The following is a 23,863-nucleotide window of genomic DNA, read 5'->3' as shown; positions in this document are numbered from 1 at the left end:
GCAAAAGGCAATGGAAGACCGCAAAAGGCCACAGAAACGAAAGAGGTTCCGGCAGTGGCCGCGCCGGGGGATCCACACGTGGACGTACTGCTGTCTCCCCGCATTGACCACCATGCAGCCGTCCACCACCCCGCCCGTCAGGGGGAAACGGAAGGGAAAGAACAGCCTCATGTCAGAAGCCAGACATCATTCGCCCGCCCACAGCAGCTCTCAACTGTCTACACATCACACGACTTCGCCTCAAACTCCACTCCACACGAAAAGACCACAGCTTTAGCCTCGCGATAGGCTTTTCCCCCCGAAAGGCCACCCAAATAAACACCACCAGCGTCGTCAACTCTAAGGAGCTTGGATTCTGCCGCCCTTGCCATGGATCTGGCGTACGATCACATCCAGGAGAACTCGCTCCCCAAGGATGCCGATAAGAAGAATGGCGACGCCAAGGACACCAAATCCGACCAGCCGCAGTCATCTTTGAACGATGACTTGCAGGAGGCGTACAAGGCCATCTCGTCCAGTCCTTGGGGCATGCGCATCGGTGGCTTCTTGGGAAGTGCCGTGAAGCAGGTGAGGCGATACACCATATAAGAGCTCCAAGGGAATCCAGGAATGAGCCGGCTAACCCGGTGATGCTAGGGACAAGAAGTCTACAAGGAAGCCTCCAAGGAGGTGACGGAGCTCGGTCAGGACGCATCCAAGGGCTTCAGCTCCATAATCAACCGAACGAGATCCCTCACCGTCAACACGACGACGCAAGATGAGTCTTCCGGAGACAGGAGCAAGGAGACCGACAGCCAGACGACGCCCACAAAGACCAGAGACTTGGCAGCTTCCGACGACGCCATGAGCAGCTCCGAGAACTACCTCACCAGGCTTCGCTCCGAGGCAGCCAAGCGGCTCAAGGACCTGCAAAAGGCCGAGGACGCCGCCGACGAGGCTCTGCTCCGCTTCGGCACCAATATCAGCAACTTCCTCAAGGAGGCCGTCAGCATCGCGCCGCCTACCGACGCCAACAGCCAGGGCGGCGCCGTCATGTTCGAGAGCAAGGACGCGCAGGGCAAGCGGGTCATCCACACCTCGAGGCAAGACGCCCAGTTGCACGTCATCCACACGAGCACCGAGAGCTTCGCAAAGGACCCTGCCACGGAGGAATTCGCGACCTGGGCCAAGACGTTTGACGCGGAAAAGAAGACGGCAGAGATTAGCGACGACTTGAACAAGTACCCCGAACTGCGAACGACGATGGAGAAGCTCGTGCCCGACCAGGTTCCCTATGCTGAGTTCTGGAAAAGATACTACTTCCTCAGACATGGTCTGGAGGCTGCCGAGACCCGAAGACGCGATTTGCTCAAGGGTGAGTGAAGGATATCTTAGATTGCCCAACTGTTTGCTAACTAGATACAGCTGCTTCTGCCGAGGACGAAGTCGGCTGGGATGATGACTCCGATGATGAGGCCACCACAACTACTGCCCCTGCTCCTGCTACCGCCGCTGCCGCCACTCCCACCCCTGCTGCTGGCGCTGCTCCCAAGACTGAGAAGACACAAGCCCGCCCGCCATCAGCCGAGTCTTCCACTACCATCCAGCCTCCCGCCCAAACCTCCTCCACCCTGAAGCCTGCCGAGTCACGCAAGTCCAACGACGAAAAATCCCAGGCCGACAGTGACACCAGCTACGACGTTGTCGGTGCCACCTCTGGCGTCCCCAGCCAAGCCCCCAACAGCCCCAAGGACTCCCGCAAGGCCGACGATAGTGACGATGACTGGGAGTAGTAGTATGAGCGTCTACATTTTGCTGACTGGCGTTGAATTTGGGATGGGTTTTTCGGATTGTTTTTTCTCTCTCTGGCTCGAATGGCAAGCTCTTAATTATGCGGACATTTGTACATCAGCCACGCGGGGCTCCTTTGTGAAGCATTTGCTTTTTGGAGAAACCAAAGTCGCGGTGGTGGAGGGGGTATTTCTTCTCTCTCTCTGTCTTCGCTTCTTTTCTTTTTTGCTCATATGACAAAATCCTTTATCTCTTCTTCTTGGTGACCGTGGTGAAACCGTCTTCGTCGACCTCGGGCTCCTGCTTCTCCTTTGGCGCACGCACAAGCTGAGGCGCATCGTCCATCTCGACATCATCCTCGTCGTCGTCTTCGCTGTCGTCGTCCTCCCAATCGGTATCCTGGTCGCCGGCCTCGACCTTTTTATACAAGCCCTCCACCTTGGCGCCCTTGCGGCTCTCCCACTTGGTGCGCAGCTCGTCGACGGCGGCAAAGTTTCCCTTGGCGCACTCGGCGCGCAGCTTGACAATCTGTTCGGCGACGTCGTAGCCCGTCTCATCGTCGACGTTGACCTCGAACTCGTCGAGCATGACCTGCAGCAGCATGGTCTCGACGTAACCCGTGTCGGGCTCCTCTGCGGCGGCGGCGGCCGTGGCGGGCATTGCCTGGCCTGCGGCAGTGATTTTTGTGAAAGTTGGGAAGATGTCGGCGACGGCGCCGGCGAACCAGTCTCGTTTGTCGGCGGAGTCGGGGCCGCCCCAGTGGTTTTGGACGGCGAGGGTGAGGGCGGGCCACATGTGGAGGGAGAGGGCGACGGCTTGTTCAAAGGTTGACTGGCAGGCCTCTACATTTTCGGGTGTTAGGATTTTCAATGTTGTAGAGATGTTGGGCATCAGCGTGTTTAGATCGTGAACTTGCCTGCCGTGATGGGGGCGATGGTCGCCATTGTTTGGTGATGCTGCTATTTCGCGGGGTATCCAAAAGTTATGGAGGGGCAGATTCTGGCTTGGGGTGCGGTGACAGTTTTCGTTGCCAAATTTCCAGATCACAATTTTTTTCCCGCTTCCCCTGTATGGTGGATAGTGCATGCGACGATTTGCACTGTCGGTTGTGCTGTGTGGGGTTTTCCACGGCCACCCACCCCATCCCGGTCCCGCTTTCGGGTCTAGCCAGGCGTGTGCCAGGCGTGTGCCAGGGCCCCGTACGGGCAGGGCAGCTGAAAACACCTGAAAAGGAACCTGAGCTTCCTCGTTACCTGACCTCACGTGCAAGCTGCTCAATTGCCTACGTCTGAAATGTCGCTTAAATCTCAATAACTCATCTTGAGAGAGCACTGCGTATCTTGGCAGCCAGACCAGCTCATTATTCATGATCCCGGCAGCTGGCGATGAAGCTACGGCCGGTTGACCAGGCCCGGCGGACATTGGCTCATCCACTTGGGCGCTGCAAGTGATGTCATCGGTCCCCTATTCCGGTAGTGAGCTCTAGCCATCTGGGGTGTGGAAGTTTCAGGGTTGCGGCCTTCTTCTGTGCTTCCCGCTCCGGGCTCCCTCGAAGCGAACATGATGGTCTGTTCCACAAACAATATAGGATCGTCCACCAACTCGTCAAAGGGGGAGGAAGCTTTCAAAAGCCAAGAGATCCCCCGCCACCGTCCAAGGGGAGGAGGATTCTGTTGCTCCCTTCAGTTTCTGATCTGAGGGCCGGGCTGGACTGGACTGGACTGAACACGAGAGAGAAATCATGAATCCGTTGAAGCTGAACACCACGTCGGTGTCATTGGCGGTCACGCCAACCGTCGTATCCACCCTCTTTTCACATGTGAGTCTCTCCCGAATCCCCTATACACAAACCGCGTCAGGTCGTCCCTGAATCCAGCTTCCCCCGGATTTATTTCGTCACAGAATACGCAATGCAACCCCTACCGCGATAGCTACAGCTCAATGACCATGTACGCAAGTGCAATTGACTAATTCTCAATCTCACAACAGTACCTCAATCGAAAAACTTCAAAGCAAGGACCAAACTCCCACTTATCCTACGATGAAGGCCTGCACCTCGTCCGATCCTTCCTCGAGTTCGCTTCCCACCACACCGTCGAGGAGCTCCAAGCCTTTACAGCCCAATGGGTCCCGCACCCGCAATGGGTCAAAGTCGAAGACGTCGAGATCCCCGAGACCGAGCTCGAGAAGTCGGCCGGCCTGATCGAGGCCCAACTGGGACCTCGAGGCGTACGGGCCGTAGGGGGTTGCAAATGGTGGAAGTGGCGGAAGCCGCAGAGCCCCCTCAAGGCCGAGTGGATCGAGATGCGCGCCGACTACCACGAGCGCAAGAAGAACGGCGGCGCGACGAAGAGGGTGATGCTCTACGTCCACGGCGGCGCCTACTTCTTCGGCAGCGTCGACGAGCACCGCTACCAGATGCAGCGGCACGCCCGCAAGCTGAAGGCGAGGGTCCTCGCACCCCGGTACCGCCTCGCGCCGCAGTTCCCTTTCCCTTGCGGCCTCCAGGACTGTCTCGCCGCTTACCTCTATCTCCTCACCGTCCAGGACCCGACCACGATCGTCCTGGCCGGCGACTCGGCCGGCGGCGGTATGGTGCTCTCGATGCTGTGTATCCTGCGAGACCGCGGTATTCCCCTACCCGCGGGCGCCGTCCTCATCAGCCCCTGGGTCGACCTCACGCACTCGTTCCCCAGCGTCTCGGGAGATAACCAGATGGACTACATCCCCTCGTCCGGCTTCCACCACAAACCATCCCGGGCCTGGCCGCCGCCGAACGAGGATGATATGGAGATGATGAGGGAGCAGGCCATTAAGGCGCGAGCGGGCAAGGAGAAGAGCGCCACGAAGCTTAACACGCTCGAGAAGAAGCAGGCAGCGCCCATCGCGCTGGGCGACGGCAACGAGACGCTGGGGGGCACCTCTGACTCTTCTGGTAACGCGGACCCCACAAAGACGGCCTTGCAGCTTTCCGTCACCATTGACGGGAAGCTTACCACAGTCAAGGACCAAATCCAAGTAAGTCTTCTTAGGGGAGCTTCCTCCACTCACATGATATACTAATAGCCCTTTCCAGATGTACACGACCAATGCCTTACTCTCACATCCCATGGTCAGCCCGGTAATGCAACCGACGCTGGGCGGCCTCCCGCCGCTCCTCATCATGGTGGGCGGCGGCGAGGTCCTCCGCGACGAGCAAATCTACGTGGCACACAAGTGCGCGAACCCCGCCAAGTACCCGCCGCCGGGTCTCGACGACGCCGGGCTGGCGCAGCTGAAGCAGTACAAGCCGACGGACGTGCAGCTCCAGGTCTGGGACGACCTCTGCCACGTCGCCCCGACACTCAGCTTCACACGCCCGGCCAAGCACATGTACCGCGCCGTCGCGCAGTTTGGCGCCTGGGCGCTGGCGAGGGCGCAGCAGACGGAGATTGAGATCCTGGACGACGACGACATTTCCACGATTTCTTCTAGCTCCACCTCGGATTCGGATAAAGAGGAGAACCAGACGGAGAACAACGCCGGCGGGGGGCAACCTCCCGAGCTGGTGGGCAAGGCGGGCATGCCGTTGCCGCCCTTCAAGAAGCACATGATCCGCCAAAAGATCTCCACGCGCGGCGTCGTCTCCGACCTACCTCCCGAATCCGAGCTGGACGGCTGCGTCATGAAGTCGGAGGAGGTCGGCGTCGTCAGGCCCACGCCCGTGAGGCGGTGGCTCGACACCAAAGCCACCTTTGACAAGAAGTTCTCGAGCGCGAAAGCCAAGGTCCACAAGAGCATCATCAGGGACCTGGCGGACGGGTACATGGATTTCGGCGACGGCGAGCAGCCGCCGCCCACGGCGCTGGCCGGTCGACGAAAGGCGTCGGATGAGTTGGTGGACAGGAAGAAGACCAAGAGTATCGGTCTGGCGCTGTGGTCGCTTTGGGGCTCCAAGCACGACGAGACGACGACAAAAAGAGAAAAGAAGGCCGACTCTGATGCTGTCGCCGCCACCGCCGCCGGCAGGACGTCGCAGCAAACTCGGGAGTCTCAGCAGACTTCGCCCAGGGGCGGTGAGGGAGCCAGATCCTTTGAGGATATCGAGCACCAGGATCCGGCGCCCCTCGGCTCGCCTACGGGCAGCAAGCGGCGGTTCGTCCGGGACGAGCATCAGACGGAAGAGGAGGAGACGCCGGCTTCCACGCAGATGGAAGAGTCTCAGACCACGGCAGTTGACGAGACGACAACGACACCGGTAGCAGCCCTCATCGAGAAGAGGAAAGAACAAGAGAAGCACAACGAGCAGGCCGCCGCCGCCGCCGCCGCCGACGGGAATCACCTGAGCCCAGATTTCGTCCCCGGCGGCACCGGCGTCGCGGGCAAGCGGCCCTTCCTCGACGGCATCGCGCTGCCGTTTAGTCTCGGCAAGAAGGACGCCGAGACGGCGAGCATGGTGACGCTCATGTCGGGCGCCGATAGTCGGCCCATCAGTCCCATGCCGCAGCTGAACCGGTCGGATACAGGCGCGACGACTGACGGGGTGGAGCTCAATGGGAACGGGATTTCTGCTTCCCAGGCGAGTACCCAAGTCCCAACGGAGAATGAGGGTATGAGGCCGCCGTTGGATACCTTTGTCACGGCGGCGGAGGATCTGCCTCTTGCGAAGGGGAAGGGGAAGGAGGTTGTGGGTCACGGGGGGTCGGAGCAGACTGCGTGACATGTTTTCTGTATGAATGAGAATAAGTATATAAGAAGCTTGAATCGTAGTGTGTATACAAATCTTGATCGTCATGGTTTCCCTTGGGGAAGCTTGTACTCTCGCACTTGGGGTCTTCGCGAACTCTCATCCTCCGCATGGATATGCGCAAAATGCTTGTTGGATGTGATTTTGTCTTTCTTTACATATTGTTACAGCGTCGAGGGTATATACAGCTCTTGTACACTCTTGTTTTGGGGTGAGAACGTGATCCTGCCCCTTGTTTCTGGGGGTTGTTTCTCAGGTTGTCTCTCCTGATACCGTCTCCCGTCAGCGAGCAGCAGCAGATCTCAATGCTGTGCTTCTCGTCTCCCTTTCCTATTTTCTCTCTCTCTCTCTCTCTCTCTCTCTCTCGTCTTCCAGCCATGCGGATTCTCTCTCCATCTCCACTTTAATCGACACCGTTCACCTGCTTCCAGTTCTCCAGGTAGAGCTTGGGGTCGCGGGGACCTTCTTTCGTGGGGTACGATCCCCTCAGGGGCCGCACAGCCTCGGAGACGAACGGCGTGAGCTACATACACACAACACGTCAGCATTCAACGACTCGACCGGCCGGCATCCTCCTCCTTCCCCTTTCGCGTTCCGCGCGCAACTGTCTCCTTACCTTGAAATCCTTCAAGCCCTCCGGCACGACGTACGTCCGCACCTTGTGCCACTCAATCACGTAGCCTCCGTACTTTGTGTGGCGACCCATGGCGCCCGTCCGGTTTCCCTTGTAGAAGCCCTTGTTGACGTCCTTGGTCGTCAGCTTCAGGTGCCTGTACTTGAGCACCTGGAGGACGGGTGAGGGTCTCATGATGGGCGGGCTTTGGTTGTCGGCTCTATTGCCCGAGCTCGGGGGGGATTCGTGGGTGTGTGGTCGGGGTTTGCGCTGAGGCTGGACTTGGTTTTGGGTCAATTGGCCCCTTCTCGTGTTTCGCTTGTTGCTTTCGTCGGCTGGTTGGTGTCGTGGATACGCCTTGGTGAGAGGCTGCGGGTTGGGCTGGGTGGTGCAATGGATAGCTTGATAGGGACCCGAAATTTTGGCGATGCGCGATTGCGACGGATTAAGGGTTCGCCCATTGGCCGACAAAGACCCCTGTCAGATTTTTTTGGCTCTCTAGCTGTGGGGACAAGTGCGTTCCGCCCGGGTGCACGGACTCGGCATGGCAAGTGTATGCAAGTCGGCGCCGGTGTGTGGGGCTTCCTTCCCGGAGCCCTCCGGGACTGTTTACACGCCATCGGAACTGAGGAAAGTAAAGATGGGCGGAGTTGCCTCTAGTCAACTCAAATAATGGATTGCCATATTCTAGGATACGGTCTTGCATATCATTGAAACTACGGGGCCAGATTAGAGCACACATACGGAGCATTGGAGCAGGGTCCATTCGTTTCCCGAAGTTGTCTAGGTAGGTACTTAGTAGGCAAACGAAAACCTGTGACCTTCAGATCATACTTCAAATAAATCATAGCCTGACTAAAAGAGTTCCATTTGTCTCCGCTTCTAAACTCGTCCATATCTACGGAACGGTGGCTTCTGTCATGCTCTGTATACGTCAAAGGCTGATGCTCCAAGACACCAAGGGGATTGAAATCCGTCCAAGGTAAGATTTAGGATTTCTTTTGTTTTGTAACCATGCATAGCTCTTAGAATGTAGCGTTTCTTTGTTTGAAGGCTAGTCATCCTAAAGTTCTGAATGCACTCCTCAAAGGGGTCCGGGTTTCTTGCTTCCATCTCCCGGAATGTAGTGGACGAGTCTCTTATGAGCATTTGGATTCACAACATCGACGAGACCTGGCTTTATATATCGTTATAATATCGACAATGCCCCTTGGAATTTTTGTTCTCCAACGTTCAATGCAGCCAGTCGTCATCCAGCGACACCAAGATGGATCTCAATATCATATTTCGCCGTCGAGGAAGAGTGGGCACTCGACCCATACCTTCGGGTTGGGTACTTAAGACTCCCACTGGACTAGTAGAGGTCCAGAACACCTCTTTGCAAATCGAGCTACATTCCATCCTCCGCCAACTGCAGAAGCATAAACCGCGTCCTCCAGCCAAGGTGCCATGTCTACCGCAAAGCCGCAGCCGCAGCCGCAGCCATTTCAGCCATTCCAGACCGCCCCTCAAGTCTTGGACTCCATCAAAACATCGCAGTCAAAATTCGAAACACTGATGCGCTCCTTCACAGGAGGCGAGAGCACTGCCGTCCGCAACTCCTCCGGCGCACAGGCACCTAGCGCCGCGGAAGGCCTTCGGCGCGCAGAAACCCCGGGCAGAGTGAACGCCGAGACCGCAGAGCTCAGACGCAGGCACGACAGACTGGAGCTCGACTTCTTGCTCTTTCAGAAGCGGATGGAAAATCGCCAGTGTCGGCCTGCTATCGCCAGAGAATGGTGGAAGAGGGAGAGCGCGGCGAGGATCAACCTCGCCAACGAACTCGGCCAGCTGAGGGAAGAGCACGAACGTATCAAGACCGAGCTTGAGGAGGCCAGAGCCGTGATCAAGAAGTTGGAAGAGCAGGTACTTTGATCATCGGCTTCGTCGACAAGGCCGAGCCGGGCAGGACTTGCTGTCTCAACCATGAGCTTTATCTTGATGCCTACCAAGAACCCGAAACCGATCCCAGCTACTACCCGAATTGCGCAAACAGTGATGGTCTTATAGAGTGTTTGAAGATCGAATGTCTTTGAACGCACCGAGGCAGAGGGCAAGGGTGTGGGCAAAGTTTTCCGCTTCCCTCGAAGACGTCACTAGAAGATTGAACATCGTTACGGGCACGTCGGTCTTGCTGGGCAATCGAAGGAAGTCCTGAGTAATTTTGACTTCAACGAGTATGAGAAAGCATGGTTTATGGTACAGCGTGGGGAAACTAGGTGCGCATAGAAGTAGTGTCAGCAATCAAGCATTATTAAAAACTCCAGAATCACTGGGCATGGCCGAGATCCCATCCCCCTTTCACATGAAAAGATGCATATACTCATGACTACATTAATACATTAGCCTTTTAATTCGGCGTGAGAAGTGGACATTCTAATTTGGTCGCGCATTTCTCCCTGAATCGAGATCGTAAAGCGAGTCCTGAATACTGATGAGCATCCATCAAACGCCTGCATTTGGTGATGGAAGGTCACGATATACTTGGTAGGTTTGGGGGCTGTCAAACGTGAGCCATTGCAGCCAGATCTAACTTGACAAGTGGAGGCGTGCGCTATTTCTACATATTCGCCGTCCTGTCAAGGCACTCGTGGTCCTGGACCTGTGAACGAAGCATTGTGCAACTCGGCGTGAAAGCGGGCCCGGTCGGCATCCGGGACCCACTATCTGTCTGCCGGGTCCGGCAAGACCTCTCCGGTGCCGTCTTCTCATCTTCCACCTCAGGCAAAGTGGAATACGGGCGATAATCCGACTACATACTTGGGAAACTCGAGAATGATTCACAGCCCATCGAATATCTGATTCTGGTAACACTGGACATTTCATTAGTCTGACAGTTAGTCGAGAGACAGAAGAAAGCGGACCGGGGAAAAGTGGGAACGGCAGTGCAGTTTTGATGGAACGCTGCATCTCCACTTCACTCCATTCTCACGCTTGCCACTCTCATTCTCATCCATCTCATCCTTCTCACCTGTCACTTTTATTATCTCATAACTGTGGACCGCTCAAACATTCAAGACGGATCATCAACCTCGCCGACAGAGATCCCTAACCTCGTTCACGACACGAATTCACCGCCATTCACGACCCCGCCAAAATGGTTCGTCACGACCCTCACGCCAACCACCCTGTCGGCCTCCTCGTCGAGCCAAACTCGGACGGCTACGTCGTCCGCCGCTTCCCCCACGACCACACAGATCTCTACGGCGAGAACCCAACCGACCTAGAGCTCCCCGGCTCCCACGGGCCCCTCAACCTCGTCCACGTACGCTGCCACAACGCCCTCACCCGGACCACCCTCGCCAACACCAACATCACGGTCCGCACCATCCAATTCGGAGACGACGACGACAAGCCCGCGGCGGCTCTCTCCCACCACACTGACTCCCTCGTCATCGCCGTCCACGGCGTCTGCCCGCCCCAGAACAGTCCCGATCAACCGCCCACCAAGTCCGCCGTCGGCGTCCACCTCGGCCCCGGCAACCCGCTCAACCGCGCCTGCCGCATCCCCGACGCCAAAGACCGGGGCCACGTCATGAAGGACACGGACGGCAGCGACGGCCGCGACCGCCCGCAGCACACGCAGCAGCGCGCGGACCTCTACGCCGCCATTGTGGGCTTGATGGAGGCGACGACGATTGCCACCAAGGGACTGCCCACCATGCGGTCGCTGTCGCGGCGGTCACAGCCGTCATTCAAGTTGCACCACGTCGTCGTCAAGAGCGACTCGGCGTATCTCGTCGAGGGTGTCGCGGGCGGCAGGAACGGCGAGCCGCCGCACATGAAGAAGTGGCTCGCCAACGGGTGGAAGAACACAAAGGGCGAAAAGGTCAAGAACGAAGATCTGTGGGATAATCTGATGCTCACCATGATGTCGCTGGGCCAGGCGGGCGTGGCGGTGGAGTTTTGGCAGGTGCCGAAGAAGGAGAATAAGGAGGCGGACCGGCTCGCAAAGGCTGCCCTCGAGCAGGAGGTAAATTTCTTTGACGAGAAGAGTATCTTTGGTAAGGAGATAGGTAAGGACGTTGATGCGGGCAAGCCAAGTGCGGCTGGTGATGAGTTGGTTGCGATGGATTGATGATACACTTGCAGGCTGATGGGACTACATTTGGAGCACTTGGGACGCACGAAAAAGTGGTTTGGATTTACCGTGAATTTACAGGGGTTGGAGAGCGATATTACATTAGATCGTACTAGAGTTTTCAACGCCGGAAAGCGGTGCCATTGCTTCCGGCAAGCGGAAGGACCTCAATCACAGGCGTCTCGAAAATCTCCCAGTTATCCGACGCCTTGGGGTTACCAAAGGCCTTCAAAGCCGCGATACGCCATCTAGTTCGTGGGTGTTAGTCTACGTGGCCACATAGATGGTATGAAATCCAGGTGAGGGATGACTGACTTGTACTTTCCAGGCTTAATCTGGCTTCCATCCGCCAGCTTGCCAAGCCACCACGACTCGTAGGGCGAATCACGAGACTGGTCCTGGAGAGGGTACGAGAAGGTGTTGTTCACGCTGTCGGTGGCCGGATCGAAGACGGGGTAGTTGACGCTGTTGTAGACGTCGAAGCTGGCGACGGAGCCGACGTACTTGTTCTCGCCGACGACGGGAGGGTATACCCACTCACGCTCTTGGTAGGTGGGTTCGTAGACCTGCAGAGAAGACAGGAATTAGTATTCCTCGGTTCTTTGAGAGGAGAAAGAGTAATTGCTTACATCCCAGCGAACCTGGCGAGAGCCCCAGGTCAGAGCGACTTGGAGCCTGACAAAGTCTTGCTTGGCGAGGGAGAGGTCAAAGGTGAAGCTGTTGATGGGTGTAAGTCTGTTGTCTCCCTTCACTTGTATACTTGGAAACCGTACCTAGACTTCTCAGAGAGAGCGGTCCGGTTAACACCAGACGAGACACGAGGGTATCCGTAGGAGGTGTAAAACATGTCAGCAATGTCATGCTTGATGCTGCCGCCGACACCTTTGGGGAATTTGTTAGTAAAAGCTTCACGCGAAGAGGCGACCAAGGCCTACCATAGTAGGGCACCGAGAGCACATCGCCGGCGCTCGATCCAATGAGAATCTTGCCGCTGAAGACGGGAAGTCTCGAAGCGTTGAGACCTTGAGGAATGTCAAAGGAGAACCTGAAGTCTTAGTGTTAGCCGTCTGCCATCATTGCGGTTCCCATGAAGCCACCGCCCAGAGAATCCTTCGGGCCAGTCATCAAAATATCACAACGGAATCAGGAGAGTACTCACTTCGCAGTCTTGGTCTGCCCAGGCCCAACCTTGAACCCGCCCGCCGGCAAGCTGACAACAGCCCCAATCTTGGCCGGCTCAATCTCAACAAGATCTTTGATGCGCGGCACAGCAGAAATCCCCGCATCAGCAGCCTCAGCAGTCCAATACGCCTCGAATCCAGCGGCATTCTGCACCGTAAAGATATACTCGAGCTCCGTGGGGCCGGTATTCGTCACATCGACCTGATGGTACCGCGAGAAATGATGCGTGTCGTTCAACGCAAATTTGGTCTCCCCAGACAACTGCGACGTGGCGTTCAACACTGAGACGGCGTCGATCAACCCGCTACCGACCTGGATCGGCGGGGCCCAGAACCCGAAATCCTTCGTCGTGCCGTCGGACCACGGGATCGCGCGGCCGGAGGCGACGATGCGCGCGTGCAGCGCTTTAGCAAAGCCCGCGCCGTGTACGGAGCGCCCGCCGCGCGCGCCGATATATAGCGCCGCTACGCCAGCGACGTACGGGCAGGCCATGGACGTTCCCGACAGGTCGCGGTAGCGGTGGCCGATGAACGGAGCAAAGATGCGCCCGCCCGGCGCCGTGACATCGGGCTTGAGCTCGAGGTCAAAGGTACCGCCCCACGAGGTGAACTGCGACGGCTTCCCGCCGCCGGCGTTGTACATGGCGACGTAGTTGCTGTTTTGGTCGAGCGAGAAGTCGGCCGTGACGCTGCCGCCGGCGATGACCGTCTTGACAATGGCCTCGCCCGCGTCCTTGGACAGTAGGCCCCATTTGCTCTGCGCCCAGCCGGAGCCCGAGAAGCCGACGACGGGCCGGTCGGTAAGGTAGAAGAGCATGAAGCGCGCGCCGCGCTCCTGGACCCATCGCTGGCGGATGTAATCCTGGCACCCCTCGTCGAAGCGCACGAGCGGGATGGTGTTTGTGAAGTTGAGACCCTCGGGGAGCGGCGAGCAGGCGTCGTTCTCGACGCTGATGTTGAGCGTGACGGGGACGATGGGCCAGCCGACGATCTCGGCGGGGAAGAGCTCCTCGGCGGGACGGTAGCCGAGGATGGTGCGGTTGGACTGGCCGTCGAGCGTGAAGGTGCCGGCGAACTGGCGGGCCGAGACGATGGAGGCGTCGGCGGAGCCGATGGCGAGCACGTCTTTGCCGGCGGCGCCGCTGCTGGGGAAGAAGGGTCCCACGTCGCCCGAGTTACCAGCGGCGATGGTGACGACGACGCCCTGCTCGACGATGCGGGAGGCCACGAGGGCCCAGGCGTTGTCGGACCAGCCGCCGGTGGAGCCGACAGAGGCGGTGATGATGTCGACGCCGTCGTCGTAGGCGCGCAGGAAAGCTTCGATTAGGACTTCCTCGGCTGTGCCCTCCTGAGAATTGATGTCAGCATGTCTCCAAGGGGCGGGGGGGACCAGACTGAGCAACTCACATTAGGGCCGAAGACCTTGTAGGAGTAGATTGTGGCTTCAGGGGCAACTCCGGTGAACCTATTCGACACGTTTAGCTAAGGCTTTCTTTTCCCTGACCAAGCTAGTCTTGAGACGTCGTCACATACTCGGAGCTCTTGCCGGCAATGATACCGGCGACGTGCGTTCCGTGACCGGCCTGGTCCATGGGGTCCTCATCAGGTTGACGCTCTGCTCCGGGGTAAGGCCAATTCGCTGCCCAAGTCAGTTTCTGTCATCAGCTCAACGCGTGTTGGTCGTCATGAACTCACTCTCGTCACCAACAAAGTCATACCCAGCAGCAACCTTACACCCCTCACCAAAGCACCCACCAAGCTAGTGTCCACATCACGTTAGCCCATCAGATCTCTTCATTCACCACTCCCTCCCCCAGACGCAGAAAAGAAAATAAACTCACAGCAGGATGCGTATACTCCGTCCCCGTATCAACAACGCCAACCTTGACGCCCTTTCCAAAGATCCCCTGCTCATGGAGCTTGTCCACGCCCGTCATCCAGTGGATGGAGTAATTGAGCGCCCTCGCATCGTCGCTAAACGACTCCCCCGCCACGACGGGCGCGAGCTGAATGCGCGTCGAGTGCCATGCCTTGACGACGGGCACGATCGCCTCGAGCGAGTCCGTGTTCTCGCTGTCCGACTCGACGGCGATGCCGTTGAAGAGGGACGAGTCAAAGACCTTGAGGATCTTGCTGCCCGGGTCGTTGGCCTGGAGCTGCTGGACTACGGCATCCTTGTCGGCTCCCTATCAGGCGCATTAGTATCTGTCCTCTTACTAAGATAGTCTAACGGTTTCTTCTGTGGGCAGGAAGTAAAAGAACGAACCTGCTCGAGTTCGACAATGAACTTCTTGGGCGCGACGGCCGTGTCGTTGGAAGGACGAGCATCTTCGTCGACGGCGCGCCGGGATACTCGGGCTGTTCCCGCGCCGGCCAAGGCCAAGACGGAGATGATGGCACTCGCGACACGCATGGTCGGTCAGTCAGTCAAGAAAACGAATGTAAAGTCTCAAACGGAATGATCGTTCAGAAGACCCAGTCAGTCCCTGACTCTTCCTCCTCTCTCAATGACATACTCGCAGGATGATGAGCGCCATTTATGAGAAAGAGCCGTTGGCAAACATGCCCGCTCTCGCGTGATACCATAAGAGGACCTCTTGACGATCTCGTATCGACAATGTCGACACCACGACACGCCATGCACCCAGCGTGAAGAAACCCCGGTCTCCCATCCTCTTTCGGCAGTCGTCGCAGCGACATCTCCACCCCCGAGGCGACCTCGCCTTGGAAGCCAAGCAACGCCGGTCCACACCTGGACTGGGCGTCCAACACCCAAATCCTACGTATCACATCCCGTACCTTGCATCGACCTGCCGTCTTGAGCTTGGTAACCTAAACCTTGACTCTAATCCCGCCCATATCTTTAATTTTCGGTATGCACGCTAGCAGACGCGCATCTTCGTATTCTGGAAATCCCGGAGGGATAAAGGCGGAAAGCACAACGGCCTCGGAGTCCGGTGCCTATTATCGCGAGTACCGCGCTTTAGGTGCCAAGTTTCTTCGGGTGAGTGGTGCCAGAGTTGCAGCTTGCTTCGGAATGAGCCGTGGAGTATGAGGCGATTGGTGTTCGTTTGCAGCATGATTCCACCTACCCCGCGGCGGATCAGTCAATGGAAGGTCAGTTAAGAGCTTGGATGGAAATGTGTAAATGGGCGGCGTACTTACATCTTCTCAACAAGTCGGGGCGGTGGTTCAATCTGTTCGTCACGGCTCAGTCAAGGCAAATGCAAAGGGAACAGGAACTCATTGATTGCAAAGGTATTATTCATGATTCAAGAATAAATAAAAAAGAGCGAGGACATAGCGTGAGTCTAAATCTAAATAATTTTCCATGAGCGTTGTTGCCGTCAAAGATTGGTTTTCGCCTCCCAGCCTCCCGCCGCTTTCTGTAACTCTCAAAGAGACCAGAGAACAGCGTGTATGTGTTTTGTAAATGAGAATGAGAAATAACATGCAAAGAGACGGAAGCTTTTTTGCCCCTTCGTCCCTATTTTCCCCCTCGGATATGCGAGCGCTCGCGCGAGAGAGCCAATTCGTAGACCATGAACGAACGCTTTTGTTCAAACGCGATAGTTATGTGTGTGTATATAGAAAGAAGTTATACATCATTATACAACCAAAATAGGCCCCATAAGTCGGAAGTGAACCGGACCCCTGACCCAAAGACCAAACGTGACAAGAGGCGCGGCGCGGCGCGGCGCTTTTGTTTGCGGCGCAAAGCGCATCGCGGCCTCCGGGTATTTGTGTTTTTTGTTTCGCATCGCAGTAACATTTGCATGATCTCTTTAAGGCTTTGATACCTGCTCCTTTCTGAAGAACTTGAAGAAGAGGATAGGGATCACCAGCTGGAAGCCCAGGCAGATCCAGAACCAGTAACTTGAGACTCCGGGCATCAGGCCCTGGGAGAAATCAGGGAAGGTTGTGTTGGGCGAGAGAGCGTTGGGACTCGTCGCGCGCGCCAGCATCGTGAAGGCACTGCCCACAATTTGTGCGCCGATGAGAACGGCCAACACGTGCTGGCGAGTCAGCGTCGCGAGCAGCATCATACCCAGACCGACACCCTGGATGTTGTCCAAGAGGCCAAGCCACAGCCATAGGCAGCGAGAGAGGATGGCCGAGCCAACAGGGCCACCGGCCCAGGGAAGGTACATGCCCATGCTGCTGGTACCCCAAAGCATCTGCGCCCAACGAGGAGCGCACAGGCCGATGGCGAAGATTGGCAGAAGCCATGTGTGGCTCTCGGAGAAGAAGGAGAAGACGTAGAGGATGATGGACCAGAGGACGACGAAGAATCCAAGGGCGAGAAGAACAACACCCCATCCAGGGATGAACTGCGAGGCGAAGAGGAAACCCCAGTTGCGGCCGTAAGGCGCCGAGAGCCAGTAGTTCTGGATGATGATCATGATGAAGAAGACGGGTACAAGCTTGCGGCGGGCGAGAGAGATGTAAAATCCGGGGATGTTGTCGGGCGCCTGGCGGTAGTAGTCAGGAAGACCGAAGAACAGGACAAGACCGATGGACCAGAGCATGATGGCGATAGGAATACAGACGACAATACCCTTGGAGATATTGGTACCGTCGAAGAAGGCCAACGGGGAAGTCTCCGGGGTGTGAGTAAAAGATCCCCAGTACCAGAGCATCAGGGAGTAAACCTGAGCAACACCAGCGACGGCCAAGGCTCGAGTAATCCATTGCTTCGTGGGAGCACCACCTTCGTCACCAAAGTTGAGTGCGAATGACAGAGCACCAGCGCTGGCGCCAGCGGCATAAATGGCAGTGGCGGCGTCTTGCATAGCAGCGCTAGCTTGCCAAGGAGTCAGGTAAGGCGAGATTCCCAGGAGGGCGAAAGCGAGGCCGAAGAAGACCCAGGGCAGAGACAAGGCGTAAACGGACTTGGTGAAGCGCACCAGGATCCACCACAGGGCTGATGTTACTAGGTACGTTGCGGCGACGATGTAAAGCTTCAGAGGCGTCTGGTTGGTGTCACCCGTGAGCAGAACAATCTGGTACGAGTTGATGGAGATAACTTGAGCGAAGGCAAGGAAGAAGGCGTAGATGGGCCAGTCGCCAATGCGAATGGACAGGATCTTCTTGAGACCAGTAGGCGCGTTGTAGTTGTCGCCCAGAAGGAACTCGTCGTCGACAGGGCTGTCATCGTAGCGAGACGCTCCGGTGAGTCCACTAGGGGTGCGACTACGGCCACGCTCATCGACGTCGAATTTGGCACCGAGTCCCTTGCTGGAGCCAGGGCGGCTGCCAGGCGCAGGGCTTCTTGATCTGCTGTGATCTCTGCGGCCGAGCTTGGCGTCTCTGTATCTTGCGAACCACTTCTTCTCACTCTTCTTGAGATAGGTTTCAATGCAAAGGTCTGTGCCTGAGTTCTTGGCTGTAAGCTTGTTAAGCATCTGTTCGAACTCGGCGTAGAACTCTCCGTTCTTATCAGTAAAGTTCTGGTCCACATTTTGCAGCTTGAGGTCGTGGCGATCACCGACGACATCGGGCAGGGACAGCTGAGAGCTGTTGCGCTGCTGCTTGTAGAAACTCGGCTGGGGCAGGCCAAGAGCGTCGCCGAAGCCGGGAGTCTGGGGAGAGGAGATGTCGTTCTGGGCGCGAATCGCGAAGCTGTCAACGCTAACCATACTCTCACGACCGCTGGCAAACATGCTGTCGCGGGGCGCAAGCATACTGTCACGGCCACCGATTGAGCTCGAGAAAGAGCTGCGACGGGAAGAGGAGATCGTCGACCACGGCATGTTGGGTGTCTGGAGGTCGGGAGAGTTGAGGCGGCCGGCAGGGCTGGCGATACGGCTCGGCGGCGGGAGAGGTGAGGGAGCTCTCGAGCCAGTGGGGGTGAGCTCAGCACCGTACTCGCTGACGGCAACGCTTGATCTCAAGGAAGAGTCGGTAAGGTTGCGAATGCCGCCAGCCTTCTTCTGCTTGGCAGCCTCCTTGTTGTGAACCTTGATGGAGTCGTTGTACAGAGTGTCGAGTTGTCTGATCCATTGCGCCACGGGGAAACGCTGCTTGGCACTCCATGCGCGCATAAGAGCACGCTTTCTAGGCTTGCAAGCAAGAGCCGAAGCAATGGCCTGCTTGAATTGGTGAAGCAAATGCTGGGGACTCATCGACTCAACGGTGAACCAGAAGCCAGGCATCTGGCCCAAGCCACCAACGCGGGCACCAACACCCAAGGCACCCTTGCGACCGAACTCGACGGCGACAAGACCGAAGGGCTCGTCACGAGAGGGGATAAGAGCGAATTCAGCACCGCTGAAAATGTAGGGAGGCAGCTGAGTGAACTCAGGCTTGCTGAAAACACGGCCAGGGTACTTCTCCATGAGCTTGGCCAACTTGAGGGCAGCAAACTTGCCGTACAAGTCGATGACTGGGCCAATAGCAATAAGCTGGACAGAGGGGTACTTCTCGAGGATGCTGGGGAACAGATCGGCAATCAGATCGACACCCTTTTGCAAACTCCATCTACCGACGAAGACGAAGAGATCCGCGTTTGGGTTCACATCGAGACCGGCCCACTCTTGAGCTTGTCTTCTCAGGGTAGCGCGGTTGGCTTCGAAGGTCTCGTCGATCTTGATCTCGTCGGTGGAGTTGCTGATATCGTCCTCGGGGTTCCATTCTCCAGTATCGGAAGGATCCGGGTTGGGCAGCTGACCAATGTTTTTCAAACTCCAGAAAATGGGGTAACGGGCCAAAGAACGGTCACCGTACTTCTTGGACACACCGACGGCACCAAAACCGCGCTGGTGGATACGAAGATAACTGGCGGCGGCGTGCAACAAGTTGAACGCGGAACCGTACTGAACGTAGTCCTTGACGACCTTGGCGGGAAGGTTGAAGACGCTGTAGACTTCCTTTTGCTCTTCTTCGGTTCGCATGGGCCACATGCCCTGGAACTCGGCATTGTGAAGCGACAAGCAGACGGGGATAGTCTGCGGGAGGAGGTAAAGAGGAGCAGCAGCTCCGTGGTAATCGTTGATGTGGTAAATGTCGGCGTTGAAGCGCTTGATGGATTCGGCGATACAGCTGTTCCAGGCACAGTACAGGATGGCACTCTCGAGATCGTCCATACGCGCAATGTAGGGGTCGGCCTTGGTTTGCTGGCGGAAGATGGGAGCATCGAGGAGGACGTACGTGATGTTCTTGTAGACGTGGTAGTTGACCTTGACCTCGAAGGAGTCGCCCATGACTTCAACGAACATCGGTTCGGCTTCGTGGTCCATGGGGTAGTCGACGTCGCCAACGCAAGGGACAACCCAGATCAGGTCCACGTGGGTGAGAGCTTGACTCATGAGCTTGGCCATGACACCAAGACCACCGATCTTGATGCTGATCTTCCAGTCGTCGATGTTGTACTCCATGGTGGCGATGAGGACCTTCCTTCGGGGGGCGCCACCGGTGGCTGCAGCGGCAGCTGGCGTGACGGTTGGCGACGGAGGAATTTGGGACATCTCGAGACTTTTGCCTTTTTCGCCGAAGTTAATGTTGGACTCATTCCCGAGCTTGAGTGGTAACCAACCCTTCTTGGAGAATCCTGATTTGTTAATCTTAACTTGGTAGAAACCCTTCATATAGATCCAGCCAGCCAGTCCAGCCAGGATAATGGGCATGAGGCCGAGAAGGAAAAAGAAGACAATCTGAATCCACATGTTTCCTTGGGGAACGGCGACGTAGTTCCAGTTGGCGTCGTTGAGAACCAGCTTGTAGGAGAGCGCAGGCATCGGTGGCGGCGAAGTCAGGTTCACGACGTTGTCGGACAAACTGCTGGGGGGCAGACGATCAAGGACACCGTCGCCGTTGGGATCGCCGTAAATGAAGGACGCATCAGGTTGGTTGTCCGGGTTGATGCCCCAGAGGTTAAGCTGAATCTGGGCGGGCCATTCGTACATGAAGTGAAGCTCCCACATGTTGTCGCCGACTTGGGTCATCAGGTTAGGCAGGCCAGCATCGTAACCCCACTTGTTAAAGGGTCCGTGGAGGAAAATGTGAGGGAAACGACGCGAGAAGGGGATGACACTGTTGTCCGCATGCTGGATAAAAGACGACGAACCAAGGGGCTTGCTGAAGTACTGAACCATGAGATGTTCACCCTCCCACTTCTGGAGGTCGGTACCCTCCCAGGCTTGAGGGACGATGCGCTGCCTCGCACCAGTGTAGGGCATCCAGCTGCTCCAGGAAGAACCCCAATTGGTGCTGTAGCGCCACTTGTTAGCACCAGGGGCGGCGTGGTTGATGAAGTATTCGGTGCCGCTTTGCTGCATCAGAGACCGCGAGTAGTTGGCGGAAGCAGGAAAAACAACGGGGTTGATGGGCTTGCCAAAGCGGAGGAGGAAGTGATCCGTAGTGTTTGTGACTCCGTCGACAGTGATCTTGACAATGCCATCAGGGACGTTCTGGAGGTTGGCAGACCACTTCCAGACTGAAGCAATAGCGCCCGTCCACGACTCCTTCTCAATGGGATCCATAGCACCGCACACAGGAGTATCGAATGTGATGTTTGTCTGGGTATTGGCGTCGACGTTGACGTAGGCAGAAACGGCCTTGGTGACATCGGCGCAAGTCATCTCGGTCGAGAACTTGAAAGCGATGGGGATCTTTCCGTTGGCATTGGTGGAGTCGATGGGGGTGTCATGGCCAGGCTCGAAACCGGTAATGGAAGAAGCAATCTCCATCCACTCGGTATCAGGAACGTAAGCGCGGAACTCAAAAGGCGTCATGGTGATGCTGCTAAGGCAGCCGGCCTTGTGACCCGCTCCCTTGAAGCCGTTCTCCTTTGTCGAACTCTCGAGAGTGATGGAGGCATCGGTGCTGAACAAGTTTCTGACCTTGGTGTTGCCGTCAAAGGGCGAGAGGAACGCATCTGCCTCATTACTGCAGTCAAATTCGTAGGTGGTCTCATTGGGGCTGTTGTGGTAAACCAGCCAAACCGGGTCACCAGTCTTGTTCTGGTTGCTCATATAGCCACGCGCGACACTCCAGATTCCGGTCTCGGTTGCAGTGGGACTGCCCGAGTACAAGACGCCATGGGTCTTGTTTGAAAGCTGCTCAAGGAGCCAGCCACCCTCAAGAACGGGATATTTGTCGCGGAAAGAGAACAAGCGCTTCATCCAGTTGCGTACCGAGGCCGAGGGATCACGGTGGTCGTACGCGACGGTGTCGTCCTCACAGCCCTTCTTGCCCTTGGTGATGGGCCAGCCGACGTAGACGGAGTTGTTGCCCGCGTAGCATCCGTGTGCCTTCCATGCCTGGGCGGCCGAGAAGGCCTGACGACCGAAAACGTAGTTCTCGGCGGTGTTGTCCAAAACATAGAAGTTCTGTTCCTCGCCATAGTAGACGAGCGGAGCACCGGGAAGAAGCAGGGTGGTGATGAAGTAGGCGAGCAGCATGCGCTCAGTTCCCTTCTCAATGGCGGGCCAGCGGAAAACGTCCTGGTTGGTGACACCATACAAGTGACGGGGGTCGAATTCTCCAGTGTTGGCGTTGTAGAAGTCGTTGGTGAGAATCATCTGGTTCCAGGTCTGAACCCAGTCGGTCGGCAGATCGTAGCCGGCCTCGAGATGACCGCTCAAACCGAGAAAACGGGTCATGAAACGGTAAATTGAGTAATGGAACGCGCCAGCGTCGAGGGCGCTTTTGCCTTGCTCACGAATGAAGCTGCCAGAGGTGGAAGAGCTGTTCGAATCCAGGTTGGTGGCGTCGGAAAGCTCGAGTGCGGAGGCCATGGAGGGGGTTCGGCCACGGCCCAGGTAGATAGATCCCAGAGTATTACCACTGGTAATCTCACCGACGACCATGAAGTTATCCTTGCCAAGGTCCTTTGCACACTTTCGCATGGCGGTACTCCACTCAGCCTGGGCGTCGACTGTGACCTGAACAGCCTTGTCGATACGGAATCCATCAATGTCGAGGGTTTGAATGGTCATGCAGGAGAAGAGCTCAAGACGCTGGCGAACTGAGGGAACCCACTCACGCAGACGATCTTGCACGGAGGCGAACTTTGCCAATTGACGCTGCCAATCAGGGAAAACACCGAAAGCCTCAATGTCACCGTACTGATCAAAGTCACTGTCGTAGCAGCCTTTCAGCTGAGAAGAGACATCGACCTTCTTTCCGTCCTCAAACCAGAAAGTCGGGTACGTGCAGGAGTCATTGTATTCGTTGCCGATGTCAAAGTCGAGGTATCTTCTGGATGTCTTCCACTGAACCTTGTGCTCCGAAGTTGAGAACGGAGTGGACGTGTTGAGGTATCCTTCGAAGCCGATCAAATCACCCATGCTAGAGGCGGTGAGTAACAGAAAAGAGGCCGACGTGAGCCATCGGATACTTACGTTGCCATAGTCTGGTCCATGACCACATACATCCCTCTCTTGTGAATCTCATCAATGGCTTCTTGCCACGCCGTGATGTTGCCATAGTGCTTGTCGAGGAGAGTGAGATCGAGGGGCTGCGAAATGTCAGTATTCGCATCACTGCCGTGGATCGTGTGCTCTTAGGCGATTAGCGTACCGAGTATGAATCCGCCTTCCATGGGTCGTTTATGAAGGGTGAGCCAGCAATGTAGAGTGCCTTGATCCCCATGCCCTGAATGTAATCCAACGTATCGACGAGGCCAGCCAAATCTCCTCCATGACGGAGCTGGTTACTCATGATATCATGCTCGAAGAGTGTGCCGTTGGCATTGTCGTTATCGGGGTCGCCATTTACGAATCGATCGATGAATAACGTGTAGTAGGGAAACCGCCAGTTGGGGGGCGATGCTGTGAAGGTGTGGCCATCTCTCTTTCCTGAGTATTCGGCAGGACTCTTTGCTAATCTGTTGGTGTTGAGGTTGTAATCGACTTCGCTCGCGGTGTATTTGAGGCCGGAAACGAGGGTTGATGATGTGGTAAGGAGTGTAAGTGCCCAAGCCAATACTGAATTAGACATTTTGTGTGAACTCTTACTCGCCGGGAGGGGCGAGTGAGCAAAAGATTGTACAAGCAAAAAAAAGACAAACAGGAATGAGTGACGAAGTGAAGCTCGAAGGAGTGTGGTGGTGATGGGATGGGGGGAGGAGAGAAAGGCCGCGAAGCAGACCAGCAAGCAAGCAAGAACGAATGACGGGATGGGTTGCAAGGCAAAGCGCGGGACGGATGGGAAGAAAACTCGGCCGTCAACGCCACGCTGGTACCGGTAGAAAAGGGGGTAATCTCGTAGGAGCTTGGGTCAGTCCAATTGCAATATGCCCCAGGCTGAAGGCGGAAAGGGGGATCACTGGCAAAGGCACAGGCAAAGGCACAAGAAGCACAGGCACAGGAATTGAGGGAACAGGCACATGGTACAATAGCAGAGTGGCTGGGGGGGCCACCGTAAAAGAGTCCATGGAAAGGATCTTTCCGTCCGCCTCGCCTCTCAAGGCTCCAGTCTGGCACTGTCAGGTCTGCGAGTCTTGGTCTTGG

At 56.6% G+C, this 23,863-nt stretch overlaps 8 protein-coding genes across 8 annotated transcripts; 4 read left to right on the top strand and 4 right to left on the bottom strand.

Annotated features, from left to right (window-relative positions):
• Positions 1–369: 369 nt before the first annotated feature.
• On the top strand, positions 370–1,772 carry CTAM01_08571 (BSD domain-containing protein; the record flags this gene model as incomplete). The annotated part of the gene is made up of 3 exons (XM_060524591.1): positions 370–567; positions 637–1,354; positions 1,405–1,772. The coding sequence occupies 3 exons, from the start codon at positions 370–372 to the stop codon at positions 1,770–1,772; spliced, it is 1,284 nt and encodes a 427-aa protein (XP_060380810.1).
• A 244-nt stretch (positions 1,773–2,016) lies between these two features.
• On the bottom strand, positions 2,017–2,661 carry CTAM01_08570 (pre-rRNA-processing protein TSR2; the record flags this gene model as incomplete). Its single annotated transcript, XM_060524590.1, has 1 exon — positions 2,017–2,661. The coding sequence occupies one exon, from the start codon at positions 2,659–2,661 to the stop codon at positions 2,017–2,019; it is 645 nt and encodes a 214-aa protein (XP_060380809.1).
• Positions 2,662–3,511: 850 nt separating this feature from the next.
• Positions 3,512–6,469, top strand: CTAM01_08569 (uncharacterized protein; the record flags this gene model as incomplete). The annotated part of the gene is made up of 3 exons (XM_060524589.1): positions 3,512–3,589; positions 3,760–4,788; positions 4,847–6,469. 3 exons carry the CDS (start codon positions 3,512–3,514, stop codon positions 6,467–6,469), a joined length of 2,730 nt encoding a protein of 909 aa, XP_060380808.1.
• Positions 6,470–6,899: 430 nt separating this feature from the next.
• CTAM01_08568 (uncharacterized protein) lies at positions 6,900–7,304 on the bottom strand (the record flags this gene model as incomplete). The annotated part of the gene is made up of 2 exons (XM_060524588.1): positions 6,900–7,019; positions 7,113–7,304. The coding sequence occupies 2 exons, from the start codon at positions 7,302–7,304 to the stop codon at positions 6,900–6,902; spliced, it is 312 nt and encodes a 103-aa protein (XP_060380807.1).
• A 1,254-nt stretch (positions 7,305–8,558) lies between these two features.
• CTAM01_08567 (uncharacterized protein) lies at positions 8,559–9,023 on the top strand (the record flags this gene model as incomplete). Its single annotated transcript, XM_060524587.1, has 1 exon — positions 8,559–9,023. The coding sequence occupies one exon, from the start codon at positions 8,559–8,561 to the stop codon at positions 9,021–9,023; it is 465 nt and encodes a 154-aa protein (XP_060380806.1).
• A 1,222-nt stretch (positions 9,024–10,245) lies between these two features.
• CTAM01_08566 (uncharacterized protein) lies at positions 10,246–11,226 on the top strand (the record flags this gene model as incomplete). The annotated part of the gene is made up of 1 exon (XM_060524586.1): positions 10,246–11,226. One exon carries the CDS (start codon positions 10,246–10,248, stop codon positions 11,224–11,226), a length of 981 nt encoding a protein of 326 aa, XP_060380805.1.
• A 124-nt stretch (positions 11,227–11,350) lies between these two features.
• CTAM01_08565 (subtilase) lies at positions 11,351–14,823 on the bottom strand (the record flags this gene model as incomplete). The annotated part of the gene is made up of 11 exons (XM_060524585.1): positions 11,351–11,477; positions 11,545–11,795; positions 11,859–11,946; positions 12,003–12,111; positions 12,165–12,274; positions 12,389–13,758; positions 13,818–13,875; positions 13,944–14,049; positions 14,106–14,169; positions 14,252–14,596; positions 14,677–14,823. The coding sequence occupies 11 exons, from the start codon at positions 14,821–14,823 to the stop codon at positions 11,351–11,353; spliced, it is 2,775 nt and encodes a 924-aa protein (XP_060380804.1).
• A 1,372-nt stretch (positions 14,824–16,195) lies between these two features.
• Positions 16,196–23,351, bottom strand: CTAM01_08564 (alpha amylase; the record flags this gene model as incomplete). The annotated part of the gene is made up of 3 exons (XM_060524584.1): positions 16,196–22,700; positions 22,754–22,869; positions 22,932–23,351. 3 exons carry the CDS (start codon positions 23,349–23,351, stop codon positions 16,196–16,198), a joined length of 7,041 nt encoding a protein of 2,346 aa, XP_060380803.1.
• Between the last annotated feature and the right edge of the window lie 512 nt (positions 23,352–23,863).

Source organism: Colletotrichum tamarilloi, assembly GCF_030869305.1.
Source record: "Colletotrichum tamarilloi strain Tom-12 chromosome Unknown Scaffold_30.1, whole genome shotgun sequence".
In the NCBI taxonomy this organism is placed as follows: domain Eukaryota; kingdom Fungi; phylum Ascomycota; class Sordariomycetes; order Glomerellales; family Glomerellaceae; genus Colletotrichum; species Colletotrichum tamarilloi.
Note: the sequence above shows the minus strand (reverse complement) of the source record. Positions and strands in the feature narration are given on the sequence as shown.